The following is a 19,069-nucleotide window of genomic DNA, read 5'->3' as shown; positions in this document are numbered from 1 at the left end:
CTAATGTCTGCTAGGCCCTGCCCTAAGGCTGGTGCTGCAAAGGTAAATAAGACTGACATGGAACTTAATGCTAGTATTCATCATAGTCTAACTTGTATTTTGCATAGTTGTTTAAGTGCCGATCCTTCCATCAGTTTGCGAGTTCCTTGAAGTCAAGGCCCATACTTCCTAAAAATAATCTTTGCCCATGCTGAGCATCTATTATATGACCTTTAGAATGGCAGCAATTGCTTTTAAGACCTGGTTTTATAATTTACTGACAAAGTGAACTTGAATAAAGCATTTACCTCTCTGATTCTTTTTTCTTATATATAAAGTGGAAATAAGAGTACCTATGTTATACGTAATTTCAAAATATAAAGAGTATATTTTGAACCATAAAGGTCTTTTAAAAATCCACTAGATAATAATTCACTTCTATTGAACTGAATTATAGCTGGGCCATTTGCTTGCCTCATGAACAGAGTAACCATTCAATGACCAAAGAAACGAATGCAAAATAGTAAGCAACAAACCAACAAAGTCCTTCATTAGCATAAACACAGATTTAGATTTATTTTTTGCAGTGGTATATCACCAGCTGATGGCCTAAACTTATTTTCCCAGTTAGATTTAGATATTATTTTCTATGAAACCCAGTCTAAAATACTATTCATGGTTCAATCAGAGAAACGGGACCGCTAGGAGGTATTTACATACGTAAAGGAGTCTGTTAAAGGGATTTCACCTTATGCAATTATGGGAGCTGGTTAAGCACTCTTTGTATATGATGATGTATTGTAGTATGAAGTCCACAGGGAAAGCAGTTGAGAGAGAATGATGGATGTAAAGTGTGAGGGGTAAGGACAAGCTGACACCCAAGAGCACAAGCTATAACCCACAAGGATGGGCTCATTTTAGGTCTCACTGCCTCCAACATGGATGAAATGAGTGCCCTTCAGGAGATGCTAGCACTCACCATCATGGAGCTAAACACATCCCTGGCCCAGGGGTAAGAGAAACCAAAGAGGATACAGGGCAAGGTGAAGCAGTGCAAAGAAGGAAATTCTGGGAAGCATAGTTAATCCTAATCAAGCTAACACATTGCAGAGACACTACAGTCCAACCCTTGTCAACTTGGCATGCATACACATTTCTTTAAATCATAGTTAATTCCTATGGAGACAAAGTAAAGTCATGCTAATGCCTAACATATACAACCATCCCCTATAAAACAAACATGCTAACCCTCTCCCTAAAATAGGATACAAAGTCTCTCTTCAAACTGATTCAAACTACCCCTTGGCATCCTGTAACTTAAATACAGAGGTATAGTTAACGTGTCTTATACTAAATGGTAGGGGAATGAGACAGTGGGGAAAAAAAATAATTGGTTAATATACACATAAACATTCATATAAAAAGGGGAAATGAATATGTTTACCTCATAACTACTACAGTGCTAATTTCTATAACTGGTCACGTGGTCATACCTAGTATTTATAACTACCTTTTCCTGCAACCATTCCATGTTCCCTTTGTCCTCAGCAAGTACCTCTGCTGTTTATAGTTCTTTATCTGGTAAGGTGGCCCAAACTTTCATTCCTGAAGAATCTGGGCCAGTATCAGTGCTGCTTAAATTGAGTTTTTCCACTGATTTTAACCATAGGACATGGGAGTACTGCATTTCAGATATACTACTCCTTCCCCACATTATATAGCACCAACCCAATTTCTCCTTATAGTTAGTGGGAAGCAGCTGCATAGCACAGGGAGATCAGCTTGGTGCTTTGTGACCACGTAGAGGGGTGGGATAGGGAGGGTGGGAGGGACACGTAAAAGGGAGGAGATATGGGGATTATATATATACATATAGCTGATTCACTTTGTTGTACAGCAGAAACTAACATAGCATTGTAAAGCAATTATACTCCAATAAAGATGTTAAAAAAAATAGGCTCAATCTAATAATAATTCCCCTTCTCTGCCTGTTGATTTACAAAGTGGCCAGAAGGAGGTGGTCCCAACTTCCAGTTCAATGGAATCATTGTGTCCATAGGTGAAAACATTCTTCTCTTTGGAACTAAGACCTCTAGATCAGCAGATCCTAAAGTTAGAGGGACAAGAAGCAAAAATTTTGCTAGTGGATCGGAGTAATTATACATGGAGCCACTCTCATTTCCACACCTTGATTTCTGTACCCATGAATCCTAGTTATGTTAAGAAATAGCACCACAAATCAAAAGCTGATTTAGAGCATATACAGCCTCCCGGAGGACACTGCCCCAATCCCACAAGTCACTGCCACGTGGCTGCACTGCAACCAAGTCTTCAAAAGGCCCTTCCTCCAGTCTATCAAGCCAGCTGCTTCAGGATGATAGGGAGCACAGTAGGACAGGTGAAATCAGTAAGCATGGGCCCAACTGCCATACTTCATTTGCTATAAAGTGAGTTCTTTAGTCAGAAGTGATGCTGGGTGGAATACTATGGTGGTGAAAAAGGCAGTAAGTCCACGGATAGTGGTTTTACGAACAAAGCACTGCCTTTTCCATGATGAAGTGGTGCAATGTAATTAACCTGCCAGCAGGTAGATGGCTGGTCCTCTTGGAGAATGGTGCCACTGTTTCAGTGTTGCACCCAAATCCGCCTTAATGAGTGGAGGTCCCTGCTACTGAGCCAATGCATAACCGACCCTGGCACCATGCCCCTTTTGTTCATAAGCCAACGTATACTTTCTAGTGATTGTGGTTCTCTGACTGAATTCTAATGCATTTGGTACAGAGGAACAGAGTCCTAAAGACAGATTCTCTGAATTGGTTCTGGGTTATCTGGAATTGGTCCTTTCATCTTGCTTTTATAATATAATTCTACATTTGTATTGAAAACACCAAAAGTACCTATGTAAAATTTAATAAACTTTTTGATGACAAACACGAAGTATTCAGGTTATACTTACTAAAGACTGAATCAACATATTAAGACAACTTTTCTGAATCTCAGGAGGTACATTCGCAAAGCTTCTCTCAGACCAAAACCTTGCAAAATGCTTTACAATCCACCTGTTAAAAATCAAAGATACTCAAGTTAAAGAAATGAAAATATTTTTCATTATAATATTCAGTAACATTTTGGTTTTCAATAATATAAGTTTTATATATATTATGTTTTGACTAACCCTAACAGTTAATTTTGTGAGTGCTATAATGGACTTAACTAAGTTCCCTTTTCTGTAAACATTTATTTCAAATCCACTCTGGGTTATATGCATGGATTTTAACATAAATAACCATGGTTCAGCTAAAATAACGTTGATTCCAAGCATCTTGAGTAATATCGACATCAATACTTCTCCTCAATTGTTGTAACTAGTTAAGCATTAAGCTATTTACATTGTGCCCAAGAAAATAGGCCAAGTCTAAAATTTCCCAGAAAATTAGGAGAATGGAAGAACAGAATCCCTAAATTAATAATATCAGCACTACTTCAGATCACTTACTTCATGCAGTCAGCAAAAAGACTTTCCACTCCAACTGAATGAGCAATAATCAGGCATTCTAATATAGATGCCAACCTTCTGGGAACAGGCTAAAATTGATAGAAAACACTACATTTATTCTTTTTCAACTTACAGAGGCTAAAAGTAATTGGTTCATAAAAATGATCTGATTTACGTACCTAAACTGCAGAATAAATATATGTAACTCAAAAGTCTTTTATTCTTTTAAAATCAGGTATCACTGATAAACTTTAGTTTTTATAGGATAGCATTTGAGTTCTTTTAGCTGCCAGAATGCACGGTTTATATTCTAATTTCTTTTAGCGTAAATATTTTCTAGAGTACAAGTGGTATAATAATTTCTAGCACATCACATTGCAACACAACCATATGGTCTAATCTGCTTCCTAAAGTATAAATATAACTTTAAGTACATGTGCAATGGGAGGTCCTACATTGACCTCAAACAAAATGACAGAATTTAATTAGATCGTTGATTATATAAACATATTTTTTAAAAGCACATATACAGAAGTAATGAACTAAAACAATAAATAAATAAAACGTAGATAGAAGTAGTGAAGAACTCACTGCTCTTGGTGTTAAGCCTCAATATGTGCTACGTATTACCTGTGCCATGTATTTTCAGTTTTTTAGACTATGTTCCTAAGCACATCTATTGCCCTATTAGGGCGAATAGAGTTCAGCTTCTCTTTGTACACATTCATTAGTTGTGATTTGCGTTTATGCACTTAATAAAGACCAGCAATCAACCAATATGTATATATAGTCTCTAAATATGTATCTGAAGATACCTTGCACTCAGAGAACAGCAAAAGCTTCTTCAGAAATGCCTCCAGCATAGTCCTTCAAATAAGGTCAGTTGACCGGGGCACGAACCCGTGTCCCCTGCATCGGCAGGTGGACTCTCAACCACTGCGCCACCAGGGAAGCCCTCCAATTTTTTTTTATAAATTTTTTTTCCATTTCATTATTTATTTATTTATTTTTGGCTGCATTGGGTCTTCGTTGCTGTGCGCGGGCTTTCTCTAGTTGTGGCAAGTGGGGGCTACTCTTCATTGCGGTGCGTGGGCTTCTCATTACGGTGGCTTCTCTTGTTGTGGAGCACGGGCTCTAGGTGTGCAGGCTCAGTAGTTGTGGCTCACAGGCTCTAGAGCACAGGCTCAGTAGTTGTGGTGCACAGGCTTAGTTGCTCCACGGCACGTGGGATCTTCCTGGACCAGGGATCGAACCCATGTCCCCTGCATTGGCAGGCGAATTCTTAACCACTGCACCACCATGGAAGTCCCCCAACTTTTAAAATTACAAACTGCTATTAATTTGATTTCCTAATACCCTTCTCCTAAAGGTGTTACATACTACTTAGGAAATTAACTGTAAATACCTGTTTTTGCACATCAACAATTTAGTTATTCCCTTTGAGATAACTGAAGGTACTCTAAATTGTCCTAAAATCAGAAATGGCTATCACTATATAAATTATACAATAATTCTACTAAGTTAAATAATTTGGTTTTCTGACCCACTTCAGGTAAGATAAAAGTAGTATGAGGGAAGAGACTACTGGTATAGACATAATTGACAACCTAAAAGCATCCAGAAGCATAAAAAATTATAAAAGTAAGCACAAGAGTTAAGAATTCTAGCAATCTAATTTTATTTAGGAATAACCAGCCCTCCACAACACAAAATCCACTACTTGATGTATAACTTAAGAATAATTTCCATACAAAATATTAAAATGCAAAATAATTTGCTGCTTAAAGTCAAAGGCTAGCAAACCAGCTTGTGGGCCAAACCTAGTCCACCACTGTTTTTGTGAATAAAGTTTTATTGGAACACTGCCATGCTGTTCCATTTACATATTGTCCATAGCTGTTTTTGGTCTATAACAGCAAAGCTGAGTAGTTGTGATGGAGACTGTATGGCCCACAAAGCCTAGAACATTAACTATCTAGCCTTTTATAGAAAAAGTTTACTGACCCCTGGCTTAAAGGGATAACTAGCTTTCTAAGAATTTTATTTATATGGAAATGCTGATTTCCTAAGTGTTTTTGTAATAGGATGACTTGATCTTTAGTCATCTTCAAAACCTGCTTGTAAAATCTGGGATGACATATATTTAAATTATAACCTAAGATATATTTTTAAATCAGTGGCAAAAAACATAATGTAAAACCCACTATAATCCTATAAATGAAGTTCTAAAATTTACTTTTAAAAGAGACAAGATTGTAAAGTTAATGAAATGACTGAAGCTAGCTTGCCAAGAGTTCTGGGGCCCGTTAACCACCATATTATATCACATCATATATTACTGTGGCATGTGCTATTATAGATTTACTATATTTCAGTCACTGCCAAGAAACTGCATAATTGAGATCTAGAAGTTAAAAATTATACATTCAAATATATATTTATCAAAATATATATTGTTAAAATATGTAAAGCAAACAATTTAAAGATCAGGTCAATAAAAACAAAAACTGCTCTCAAATATCTGTTAGCACAGTAGTACAGACTTCATTAAAATAAAGTAAAATAATTTTCAACAAAATGCCATATTGATAATTTAAAAGCATTTCATCTTCTGTTGTTTAAATGACAGCAAATATGCCTTTTGTATTTTTAACATTAAGTGAAGTATTGAAAGTAAAATATAAGAAGCTGCATGTAACCTGTGTATACTCATGAACATACTAAAAAGTAGAGGCAATGGTCCAAAGACAATACATAAAAGAGATTATTTTTTAAATGTTTCATGCAATTGGTTTATTGACGAGTCTCAGTTTAAAGGAGATACTAACAAAACTTTCTTTCCCCAATTCGTGCTATCAACCATGCTGTGTCAAATTCCCTCTTTTCCCATACTTTAATGATCATAGGCAAATTCCAGTACCTTCTGGTTACTTTTGGTATTGAAATTTGGTATAGTACTATTTAAACACCTATCTCATACTTGATTTAAATCTTTCACTCCCCATCACTGACTACACTTTTAGTTGGGGAGATCTGGAATGGAGAGTAGAACATGGTCTCTTGCTCCTCCATTTTGTGGGTCTAACTCCTGTGGAAGAGGGTTATGGATGGCTATGGTCACCTTATGTAACTAACCAGTGACCAACATGGTAATAGGAAGATGTCCTTGACTACTCTAATCCAAATGTTGGTGGCCTTTGCTAATGTGGTGGCTTGTTAAGAGACAGACTGAATTTCACCCTAACCTCTCAGTGGTAAAGGTTCTTCTAGGGTTCATGATGTTTGATGCCTCCTTACATGGGACACTGTCATTTGACCCTGTATCAGTCTCTTCTAATCTTCATTGAACCACTAAGGTCCCTTTCCTTCCCTGCATACCATGCATAATTGGGGTGTGGAATGGACTCTCCATTATTTTTTTCTATCTATGACAATAACTATTGCCTCTAGTCACCAGGCTAGTACTGGCTTCTCTAGCAAGCCTCCTCCTCCCTTAAGAAATCTCCATATTCAAGTATATTCTCACTGGTTCCTGAGACATATTCCAGGCTCTTCCAAGAAATCTCTTAGTACTTTCTTTTCTTCTTTGATGGAAGTTCCAGAGTGGATTGGTTATACAGATATGATAGATGTCCATCTCGGGTCTGAGAAGACATTATCTCCTCACTGCAGATACCCCTATCTTTAATCTTTATTTGGAACAGGCTCTTAACTTTCTCTTGGCTGGGAAGATGGGGGAAGATGAAAGAGAAGGAAAAGTCTTTCACCAGGATTCTTCACTTTCTGCAATGCTGAGGACACCACAGACTGTGCTCCTTCTTCTAGCTCCCTTACTTATAGAGGCTGGAATGAATGGTTGATTAAAGGTAGCTAAGGAGTTTAACTGTTTCTCAGTGAACCTTGAAGGGTTGGTAGGGGTGGTAGACCCAGTTCATGACTCTGTTTTAGCACATGGGATGATTCCTCAGCTACAACTTATAGACAGATAGGAAAAGTCCATTCCAACACAAAAATCTAAATTTAAATGTGATTAAAATTATTAAAATTACATAATTACAATGCATATTGTTGGCTCAAGTAGCCAATAAGAGGGAACTATTGATGTAAAAAATTCTTTTAAGGGCTTCCCTGGTGGCGCAGTGGTTGAGAGTCTGCCTGCCGATGCAGGGGCCGGTGTGGGAAGATCCCACATGCCGCGGAGCAGCTAGGCCCGTGAGCCATGGCCGCTGAACCTGCACGTCTGGAGTCTGTGCTCCGCAACGGGAGAAGCCACAACAGTGAGAGGCCCGCGTACGGCAAAAAAAAAAAAAAAAAATTCTTTTAAGATTTGTTTTTTGTTGATTATAAAAGTAATACATGACCATGGTAGAAAATTTAGAAAATGTAGAAAAGCATAAATAAGAAAATGAAAGATAGCAGAGAAAATTAGAACAATGGTGAATCTAAGAATAATGTACAAAATGGCTTTGAAATGCATAGTATAGCATCTCTCTTTAGACAATAAATTTACATTTGCATAAACTAAAATTAAAAAGTCAGTATTCATATAGCACCTGGGGGAGAGAAGTAGAAGAGAACTATATCACACCCCAAGTACATGCTATAAAGAGAAGTGGTAGGAAGGAGGAATGTCCTTTCAGGGAAAAGAACCGATGAAGCACTGTGTAGACCTTTGATAAACGGAGAAAGTAGTTCCCAAATTCCTTTCTCTTAGTTCCAAACCCTAACTGTGAGTCCCAACCATACACTCCACCTTTGAATTATATAGAATATTTCCATATCATTTCAGTAAACCCCCACCTCAACTTTATCTTACTTAAAATGATCTGAATTAATTTCTGTTTTCTGCAAGCACATCCTAAGAGTTATTTCTCAGTTAGGGTTCTCATTAGTTAAAATGACAATGCTAACAGTGTTAAGAAGCTAGTAGGGGGCTTCCCTGGTGGCGCAGTGGTTGAGAGTCCACCTGCCGATGCAAGGGACACGGTTCGTGCCCCGGTCCGGGAAGATCCCACGTGCCGCGGAGCGGCTGGGCCCGTGAGCCATGGCCGCTGAGCCTGCGCGTCCAGAGCCTGTGCTCCGCAACGGGAGAGGCCGTAACAGTGAGAGGCCCGCGTACAGCAAAGCTAGTAGGTAATAATGGTTGACTTTAAGCACTAGATAAAAGATTTCTAAGACTCAGTAATTACCTTCTGAAAGAAATTACAGTAATCTCTTCTTAAAATATAGATGGCTACTTCTTTTAATCCTTCTAGTCCATACATATCAGCCATATTGAGTATGTGCCTAAAGTAAAAATAGATGCACTGTCAATTCTTCAATTTAAAAACCAAGGCATAATACACAATAATTTTTTGATAATATATAGTTTAGAAAAAAGAATAATCTTAATTATTTTAATTCTAACTTTATACCCTACATAATAGATACTGTTTATAGATTATAAAAAGGACATAGGTCAAAAGTTGAAAGCCCTGTAACTTGATTTGATTTGTGGGGAATAACACGAAGTAAATTTGGAGATGTTTCAATCAAACTCTCCTCATATTCTCAGTTGTATGCAACAAAGCCCAGGAAACTGCTTCAAAGGCTGTAAAAGTTACAACTCTTCACAACAAATACGAATAATAAAAATTTAGGGGGAGGGCAACTAATTGATGCTTACAATATTGAAAATGCCTACAAATGACCATAAGATTGGAGATGGCATCCAATGATTCAGAGGGTTTCTGTTGCTTCTTTCAACTGGCAAGTATTTCTGAGTACCCACACATACTTTAGGTACTTAGGAAACCTACAAGCCTTGATACCATGATAAAATTTCTTATAGGTTTCCAGGGGCAAAACTTCAGTACTTAATCCCTTTGACTCATGATACCTTCTCCCCCAAATCATATTTATTCAGTTTATAACTAAAGGAACTAATGAATATTTAAAAGTAAACGAGCAGCCTTCATTTGTCTGATGTTAGAATAGCAATAAAAGGAGAGAACATTCAGAAAATTAGAAGAGCAAGATAGATTTCACTCTCCAGTAGGATTTCAGCAGCTTAGACAGCATTTCACCACAGAGTACTAAAGAATCATACGACTTTTTTTTTTTTTCTTTTCTTTTTTTGGCCACATCACCCGGCATGCAGGATCTTAGCTCCCTGACCAGGGATCGGACCCGCTCCCCCTGCAGTGGAAGCGTGGAACCTTAACCACTGGACTGCCAGGGAATTCCCGTTAATCTTTAGGATGCCTAAATTCTCAGATTAATTTTAGGGTTTTTTTCCTTTTCTTTTGACATCCTAAAATTAAAAAATAAAGTAGTAAAAAAATTATTCCAAATTTGATAAAAGTTCAGTTAATTTTATAAAAACCTGTCATCTATTTTCCAAAACAAATATTAAGTTTTTCTAACATAATTTAAGTGTAATAGACTTTTCTTAATCTTATTACTGTGAGTTGCTAGATCATCTTTTCTTCTAAATAAGGTGACTTACTATTTTTAGATATTCCCAAAATACACACAACATAGGCAAAATAGACAATAAAATTGAAGCTTCTACTTCATTGACACTTTTAAACAAAGCTCAACAAAGCAGAAGCCACAAAATATTAATACTTTTATATTTAAAATCATTAAAAAATCATACATACCCAACATTAGCTTTGTCTGGAAAGTCCAAAGTTCCTCCATATATAAAATGTATCAAAACATTCATTTCTACATGGCTTATCCTGAAAAATAAAAGAAAACTATACTCAAATCCAGAAATAATTAAGATTTAACTGATAGCAATGATACATTCTATTTTCCCATAAACTTTTAACCAAGATAAAGTTCTAATCTCATTTTTATCTAAAGAATATATCTTTCGAATAACATCCATGAGGTATGCCATTAATTTAAAAATGAAGCATAACTGGAGCTATGGGTTTTTATATGCTATAAAATGTTATTAGTATATTATAAAATACCTGATTATTTTGGGGGCATCTTCCATGATAGACAAAGTTAGAAAGGGCTTTAGAGGTCATAGTTCAACCTCTGGCTCATTAAGAAATCCTTCTCAGCATCTTTGACAAATGGCCTCTGGTCTTGCTTAAAGCCTGGGATGGACAACTCTACTCACTAGAAAGAGTCTTGTTATGCTGTATAGATTTCTTAATTTGCAATACCTATCCAGTGGCTCTAGCTCTGCCAACATCCTCATTTTACAGATTTAAAAGTAAAGACGTGACTTAAGAAGTAGTCTGAAGTGATAATCTTTATGTCCCACTGACTACTAGATCTCAAACTCTAAATTCATGACTTCCTCTCCCAACACCCCAAATTCGGTCTTCTTTCTGTTTTTCTTATTTCGTTCATAGCACTGTTACAGGACTTCTTGCATCTTGTCCCACCCTCTATTCCTCTGTATCAAGGGAGGTTAATTATCTGGTTGGTAGACAACAACCACTGGCTGTTGATCAAGTGGAACTTGAGATGAGAGGTAATTTGATTCCTTTTCTCCTTTCTTCTCTGCTGAACCAGTGGTAAGAGGTGATGGGGAAGAAGTGCATCTGCTGTCCAGATTCAGACTTTCTCTCAGGTGGGCTGTCTTAGAGTAGACATAGCTAGCAAATCAACTTTGGCTCTTGCATTAAAGCACATTTTACTGCTTTAACAGTTTTTATCAAAAATCAACGAAATGTTTTCTAACTTCGTCTGCTGAGTCTTTTGTCTCATTTTGAGCAGGAAGAAAGTATACTATTTATTGGGGCCCCCTCAAAATTCCAACAGATAGCAAAGATGGATAGCAGATGCCCCTCTTCCCCATCACCTCTTTTCACGGGTTCAGCAGAGAAGAAAGGAGAAAAGAAATCCAATTACCTCTCATCTAGAGTTCATCCTGACCAATGCCCAATGGTTGTTGGATAATTCACTTGCCTTGGTACCGAGGAATAGAAGGTGGGACAAGATGCAAGAAGTCCTGCAACAGTGCTATGAACAAAATAGGAATAACAAAAAGAAGACGGAACAATAACCTAAATGCCTAAGTCAGAGCTGGAGGTTCATCTTAATTCTCTCCCTCATTATATTCTGTCATTTTATACCTTCAAAATTTTCTTGAATTCAGCCTCTGCTGTCTAATTTCCCCTTTCATTGCCCTGGTTTAGCCTCTCAGTTTCTCTCCTCTCTACTATGATAATGTATCCTCTCGTGTGGGCTTCTTGCCTGAAATTATCTCCTTGCATCCCATTTCCCACATTGTTATTAGAGTGACTTTGCTAAAATGTAAATCTGATATAGCCCCTGACTTTAAAAACCCTTCAACAATTCTCCATAGCGCCTAGGAAAAAAGCCTACATTCTTTAGCTTGGTGTACAATGTTCTTTATCATCTGATCTCTAGTTCTCCCTCTCTAGCAGCTGTTCCAAGATAAGTAAACTGCCGTTTCTTATACCTGAACTACTTATAATTCTTTATATATCCATGCCTTAGCAGATACTGCTCACTCTGCTTAAAATTCTCTCCCTCTCTACTTATTTCATCTTTTAGACAGAAGACATGTGGCTCTTTACCTCTGATTGTTTCCTTAATGCTCCCAAGGGGGGGAAAAAAAGAAATCACTGAATGTTAAACATAAATAATAACTAACTTCAGTTGAGCATTTATTATGATTCAGTCATGAGCTAATAAGCATTTTGAATGCCATTAGCTCATTTAATCATCATAACAACTCAATGGTAGATATTGTTATTAGTCTCATCTTACAGATGAAACAACTGAAATTAAGTAACTTGTCCATGGGGGCAGGTGCTGGAAAAAAAAAGTAAATTGCCCAAGGTCAAATGACTAGTGATGCACTGGATCTTAAATCCAGGCAGATAGCACTGGAATTTTGGAATTTTCGAATTTAAATCCAGACTCCAAAGCCTGGGCTCTTAAGCAGTATAACACACACACACACACACACACACACACACACACACACACACACACCACACTTCCCTTATCACATTTATCAAACTGACTTGTAATATCTTTGTTTACGTATTTGTTTCTCCTTCTAAACTGAGTTCTGTGAGGGCAGGATTTGTGTCTTATTTACCCTTGCATCTCTAGTAGCAGCAGAATGTCAGCATTGATTCAATATCCCCAGGTTGAGAAGAATTTCCTTTCCCCACATAATACTGGAGCTCCGCAGTGGAAGCAGGGTGGGCACAGTGCTGATAAGACCTTCACAGTTTGTTAAGCATGGTATCTAATGTCTGCTAAAGGAACAAAAGGAGGAAGGCAAGAAGAAAAGAAATGGAGTCCTCAGGGTAGGACTCAGAAAGGTGTCTGCTTTGATTTTATGGCCTTAAATAATATATGCTCAATAAATGTTTAATGAATATTTAATGAATGGCTTATTAGGGTAGTTATAAGCATCTCCCAAAGCTTCAGAAGGAATACTGAGTTGAAAACATATAAATATTTTTCAATTTACTTAATAAATATTTACTGCCCCCTACTGGTTTCTGCTGATTCAAAATTCCACATCTTTAATACTTAGAAAAAAGTCAAATCTCTAAATATTCTCATTTATATACGTTGATACAACAAGATTTGATCTCAGAATGATTATGCCATATCATCTATAGTTTGTAGCCTAAAACAGTAGCATAATTATTAGATTCCATGCACTTTTCCTCAAAATTTCGAGAGCCATTCTTATCAGTATTAATGAGGACTGACCATTTCTGTTGAAAGAATAGTTTCTTCTAAGACTTGACATATTTAAGCAAAGGATAATAATGACTAAGTAAAAATAAAAGGAGTTTTATTAAAATAAATAGCAAAAGCTAGACATTTGAGCTTATGTATCAATATATATGATAGCTATAAAAACAGCAAGAAACTGTTTTCCTGCTGTCTTGACAGATGTTTTACTAAACTGCATTCTCATTATTGTAAGTCATCTGTATTTTTACTAAAAGTGTTTATAAAGACGTGATCAACTGACCTGGAAAAAAAAAAACCCAACAAATTACTGCAATAGCCCACAGTTTAAATGGAAAGATTTAAAGCACTATTCCCATTTAAATGTAATCAGAATAAAATCCTGTAGGAGATGAAAATATAACATAAACCCAGAGTTAGAAAAAAGAAAAGCCTATGAGAGGACAGAGCTCTAGGATCATATACAACATGTGCCCAGTCTAAAACCTCTGTGCTTTATATGTGCTTCCTAGAGTTTCAGGCTCCTATATATGTGGGCTAAGGTAATGTAGGGTCTCATTCACTCATTCATTTGTTCATATACAGTCAATATTTATTGAATGACAGGCCCTATTCTAGACCTTGAGGATACAAGAAGCTTATGTTCTAGAGAGAGGACATGGACAATAAATATGTCAACAAATATACAAAGAAGGTAATTTTAATAGTGAAAAGTGAAGACAATACAACAGAATAACATAGAAGAGAATAACTAGAGAGTTAGGCTGTAGCTACTTTAGGTGGGGTGGTTTGGGAAAAGCCTATGGGCCAGATCATACAGGGTCTTATAGATTATGGTAAAGATTTGGGTTTAATTCTGATTGTGATGAGAAGGCACTGAAGAATTTTAGTCAGAAAAGAAATATTATCTGACTTATATTTGAAAAGATCATCCTGAAGGTTCACAGCAAGCCCAGGAATCTCCCAAGGGAGACAAGAAAATCCAAATTTATGCTCTAAAGTCTCAAGCCACCACTGAAAGACCTCTTTTTATATAAAATGGAAACATGTGGGGTTTCTTTACAGAACTATTGGCTGTGGTTCAATTTCCAGTATAGGATGTGGAAAATTTCCCCCTTCCTCCACCAGGAGAACTTCCTTCCAACTATATCCTTCCCCCTCCAACTCTGGGACATGGATAATAGGATAATAGGATAATTATTATCAAGGATAATAGGACCCTACTATTCCTACTATAATTTATTGAAGGCTGTCCATCTTAAAAATATCATGTGCATTACATCGTTGAGCTACCAACTCATTAAAAACATTCGGTTCTTTTCTGTAAGGATTTCAGACAGGATTTCAATTCTAATCTACTGCAGAAGACATCCTACAGATATGCAACAGTGGCACAGTTCCAAAAGCGGTTGCTGACCAAGCACAGCAGGCATTGCTGTCCTGGTACTGTAAATGGCCCTCACTTGAAGGCTTTTCTCTCTAGAAAATGAGAACAATATAATTTAGGGAAAGAAGAAAAAGACAAATATTAATGAGCACTACATACTATGTACCAAGCACTATGCCAGGTTTTTTTCTTTCAACAACCTCAGGAAACTTAAGGAAGGTAAGCAATGTCCCTGAAGTCATGTAACAGTTTAGGACTGGATGTAGGATTTCCTATAAGGACACCAAAGTCCATGATCTTTCTACTATACCACACAATCCATGGAAACATCTACCCAGGATTACCATATAAGTTAATATGAAAAGAGATTTTATTTTGTAGGTTACTTTGTTATAATATAAAAATTCCTAAAAGATGTGATTTAAAAAAATAAAATAAAATCCCTAAATCCCCTTTAGCCTTCCTACAGCTTTATACACCATGATGCTAATAACATTTTAGGTGGTAATTTGAGACAGTCAATTTGATATGATACAGGAGGGGAAAGCAAAACAGATTGTGTGATGATAATAATAATAAAGGATGTAGATAAAACCCAGAATCTGTCAGGAAATTCTCTTTTCATTTTAGCATTAGAAAACCTTGTTACATCAAGCAAAATAAAAGAGTCAAAAAGAAATGTATCCTCATTTCCAGTGTGCTAGCATTAGAAGTGAATAAGCTGATTAGGAGTAAGTCTCCACTGCTGAAATAGCAGCTCTGGGTAAGATGATCCAGTAAGGAGTAGAGTCTTGCTAACAACAGAAGTGAAGGGAAAATACTGTAAGAGGAGTGAGCCTGATCATTGCTGGCACTGCTACAACGTACAGCCTACCTATTTGTAATGACAGTTTAATACAAATTTGGCTACTTCTACTTGGCTTTCCCTTGAACCACTAAAGTTGGTCAGTAGCAGTCAAGCCATATTATAAGAGGAGATTTTTATCCATTACCTCCACTATAATGAAAGAAGGAAAATTATAGGTGGTGAGTAGAGACCAATAGTTATGCCACTACTTCTTTCTTATCTATTGACCTCTTAATAAATAGACTTCTCCTTTAAAAGCCTGTGTGTTTTGAATGTTTAATCGGATCACTCGTGAGTGCTGATTAAAGATTGCCTTTGTTCCTATAGCTAAACTCAGAGGTCGTTTTGAGCAATATAGAATAAATAAAAGTAGAGCAGCTCCGGTTGAAGATGTGCCTCTTCCCAAATGGCCTTCCCCTCATATCCCAATCCCATGCCATGTATTCCCTAACATACCTACCAGGAACTTTAGGGTCCTATGGGAAAATCACTGATTTAAACAGTGGAGAAGATCAGTCTGAGATAGCTCAAGAACACACGCCAATGCGAAACTTTTAATTTCTTCAGTGACTGTTGTGGAATGGACTTTGAATTAAGAATCAACAAACGTGTAACTTATATTCAGCATAAGCACTTATTTACCAAGTAACCCCTGGAAGACATTTAATTTATCTGATCTTGTTTTTACTCATCTGTAATATGTGAATATACCCTCTCTCTCAAAGACTGATTCTAAAAATTAAAGGGCACCATAAGTGTGGAAGAATCCTAGAAAATATATGATGTTATTGTAAGGTATTATCACTGCTGAGGACAGAATCTATTTGGAGAGAGGAGCAAAGGTATATGTTAATAGGTATCAGATAGTAAAAATTGTCACTAAACATATAAGCAACTAAGATTTCTTCTACGAAATCAGACAAGTGTTCTCTGTAAATTACTTTCCCCTGCTGTCAAGTAAGGTCCAATAATCATACACTTCTTTTGACCTTTATCTCACTACATAGAATCACATGATTTTTAATAAATGCCAAAAAAGTTGCATTCTGAGTCAAACTAGGTTATCTCTTCATTTAAATTTTTATTTAATTCAGTTCTAATGAGAAAAGATTGACAGTTTTAAAAAATGATATCTAAAACATCTGAAACACAGTCCCTGGACACGTTTCCAAAATTACACTAGAGTGATTATCCCTAGGATTGACACACTTAGAGAAATTCTGGCCTCTGCTAGCATTATCCCTCTTCCTATATTCAGCAGATATTTTAAATTCACCATAAAGGAAGAGGCCTTCTTGGCAGGATATATATATCTTTCAGGTTGTTTTTCAACAGTGAATGATAAGGTTTCACCAACTGATTCAACTACACATTCCTTTTACCCATAGGCTAATAAACCCTTTGCTTGGAGTACAAAATCTTCCATAATCAGAAACTACCTGGTGATTGCCAGATTGTGATATGTGTATCGAAACTGTGATATGTAATATAATTAAAACACAACTCTCTAAAACCCTGGTAAGAAAGGAAGGAGGTTTAGATTCTTCTGCATATGTGTTTCATTTCTATTAAATGAATGAAATATGAAAAAGTAAATAAAAACACATAACATATTCTTACAAATGTTTCAATTTTCCATATTTTATAGACTGAGAAATAAAAAATGAGAGGCATTTGGGGATCAATTTTAGTTAGTAAGGAAACCAGACAGCTGTAACCTAGAAGGCTCAAGATTATAGGCCAGTGTAAAAAATAGTGAGAATTTATCAATACTTTCCATGCATCCACTGTTATGGAATCACCACGACCACCATTCCACACCCAACCCTCTAGCCAAGGTTGACCCAGTCGAGGAAACATCAGCAGTGTGAATGATGCAGGGCTGACAGGCTCCCTCAGAACGCCCAGGCAGTCTTCCTACTGACAAAGCCCTCTCCCATATTGTACCCTCCAGATTCTCACAGTGATCATCTGTGACCAAAAAATATTCCATTTCACCATTTAAGGAAGTAGTTCATCTCTTAATAACTGTCTCAGCAGTTTAAACTGCCACCAACTGTGTAGATTCACCATTGCACTAGGTTAGTGAAATCCACACCTATCCAAATTATTCTTTAAGAAACTACCTATTACAGACTGAATATCTGTGTTCCCCCACCCACTCAAATTCATATATTGAAGCCCTAACTCCTGTGTACCTACATGGAGATGGGGCTTCTAAGGAAATAATTAAGGTTAAATGAGGTAATAAGGGTGGGGCCCTGCCCTGATGTGATAGGATTAGTGTCCTTATAAGAAGAACACCAGAGAGTGAGCTCTCTCCTTTCACCTTCCTTTTACCTCCCTGCCCCCCAGCCCCATGCACTTAAAAAGAACGTCACTGGAGCACACAGTGGAAAAGTGCCTATCTACAACCCAAGGACCCAAGGTAAGAGCTCTCACCAGACACCAACCTTGCTGGCATTTTGATCTTGCAGAACTGTGAGAAAACAAATCTTTGCTGTTTAAAGCACCCAGTTTGTGGTGTCTTGTTATGGTAGTCTGAGAAGACTAACGCACTATCTCTATTACTAAATGTTCCCAACTACCTCTCATTTTCAGAAAGTGTACTTTGCTGCATTGTACCACATGAGAAACATTTCATTGAACATACAGGGAAATCAGATTCATGAAAAGTGCTTTGTATTAAAAGCATTATTTATAATCATTTGCAGTCAAGCTGCCTTGTAAAAATTCTGCTTACCCTTGAAGAGTAATGTACTCTTGGGAGCTTTCAGCCCAACAGCCACTCAGCATCGCAGCAAAATAACTAGATCTTGCACTTAAAATGGCTCTGAAGGGAAGAGGGGGAAAAAACACAGGCAAACATTTATGCACAATGCAAAATGTTATTTTTTATGAAACTCTTCATCTTTACCTCTTAAAACATGATAACAATCTATTCATCTTAACTGTATTCACTGGTAGATTTTAATAATACAAATTATAAGCCTATACTTATACCAAATAATTTTGATTCCTTGATTAAAACATTAATTCCAATGTCCTTTTCATCTTTTTATTTTTTTCTCTCTCTCTCTCTTTTTTTTTTTTTGGCTGCGCCATGCACTTGAGGGATCTCAGTTCCCTGACCTGGGACTCAATCTGGGTCACAGCAGTGAAAGCCCAGAATCCTAACCACTAGGCTACCAGGGAACTCCCACTTAATTTTTTCTCTTGAAAGCTCTTAAATTTTAGTAACAATTTCCATGAGTAAGAGAGTAATAAATCATTTACAAATGGAGAAATAAAGACCAAACGATGTCACGTAACATGTTGAGGAAACATCAATAAGAGACTAGAACTCTAAAGGTCCTGAGCTCCAGTTCAAAACTCACCATAATTATGCTCAAGAATAGCTACTTAGCTATCTCTTAAGTTTGAGAAAATGACAGTAAAGATATTTTCTTTTGAATGTCCATTCTATCTTCCCAGATAGAATGCTAATTCATCCATTCTTTCACTCAACAAATACCTACTGACTTCTGTTCTGTGCTAGGCACTATTCTAGCCTAGGGAATATAACAGTAAATGAGATACAGAGAAAATGTGAATATTCTAGTGGAGGTTGGGAGGGAAAAGTAGAGGGGGAGAGGAATAAGAGAAAGACACTTCTGGCAATGGC

At 36.8% G+C, this 19,069-nt stretch overlaps 1 protein-coding gene across 1 annotated transcript in view; it reads right to left on the bottom strand.

Moving 5' to 3' along the window:
- Window positions 1-2,920: 2,920 nt before the first annotated feature.
- The window catches only part of LOC112398842 (BTB/POZ domain-containing protein 8), a 60,530-nt gene continuing 44,381 nt past the window's right edge, over window positions 2,921-19,069 (bottom strand). Inside the window, exons 6-10 of the mRNA XM_024743597.1 lie at window positions 18,149-18,238; window positions 10,120-10,200; window positions 8,665-8,761; window positions 3,476-3,564; window positions 2,921-3,038 (exon numbers count right to left, since the gene is read on the bottom strand). Of these exons, the coding sequence (XP_024599365.1) occupies window positions 2,921-3,038; window positions 3,476-3,564; window positions 8,665-8,761; window positions 10,120-10,200; window positions 18,149-18,238 (475 nt within the window). The remainder of the gene's footprint in view (window positions 3,039-3,475; window positions 3,565-8,664; window positions 8,762-10,119; window positions 10,201-18,148; window positions 18,239-19,069) is intronic.

This window comes from Neophocaena asiaeorientalis, unplaced genomic scaffold, assembly GCF_003031525.2.
Source record: "Neophocaena asiaeorientalis asiaeorientalis breed wild unplaced genomic scaffold, Neophocaena_asiaeorientalis_V1.1 scaffold317, whole genome shotgun sequence".
NCBI classification, from domain to species: domain Eukaryota; kingdom Metazoa; phylum Chordata; class Mammalia; order Artiodactyla; family Phocoenidae; genus Neophocaena; species Neophocaena asiaeorientalis.
Note: the sequence above shows the minus strand (reverse complement) of the source record. Positions and strands in the feature narration are given on the sequence as shown.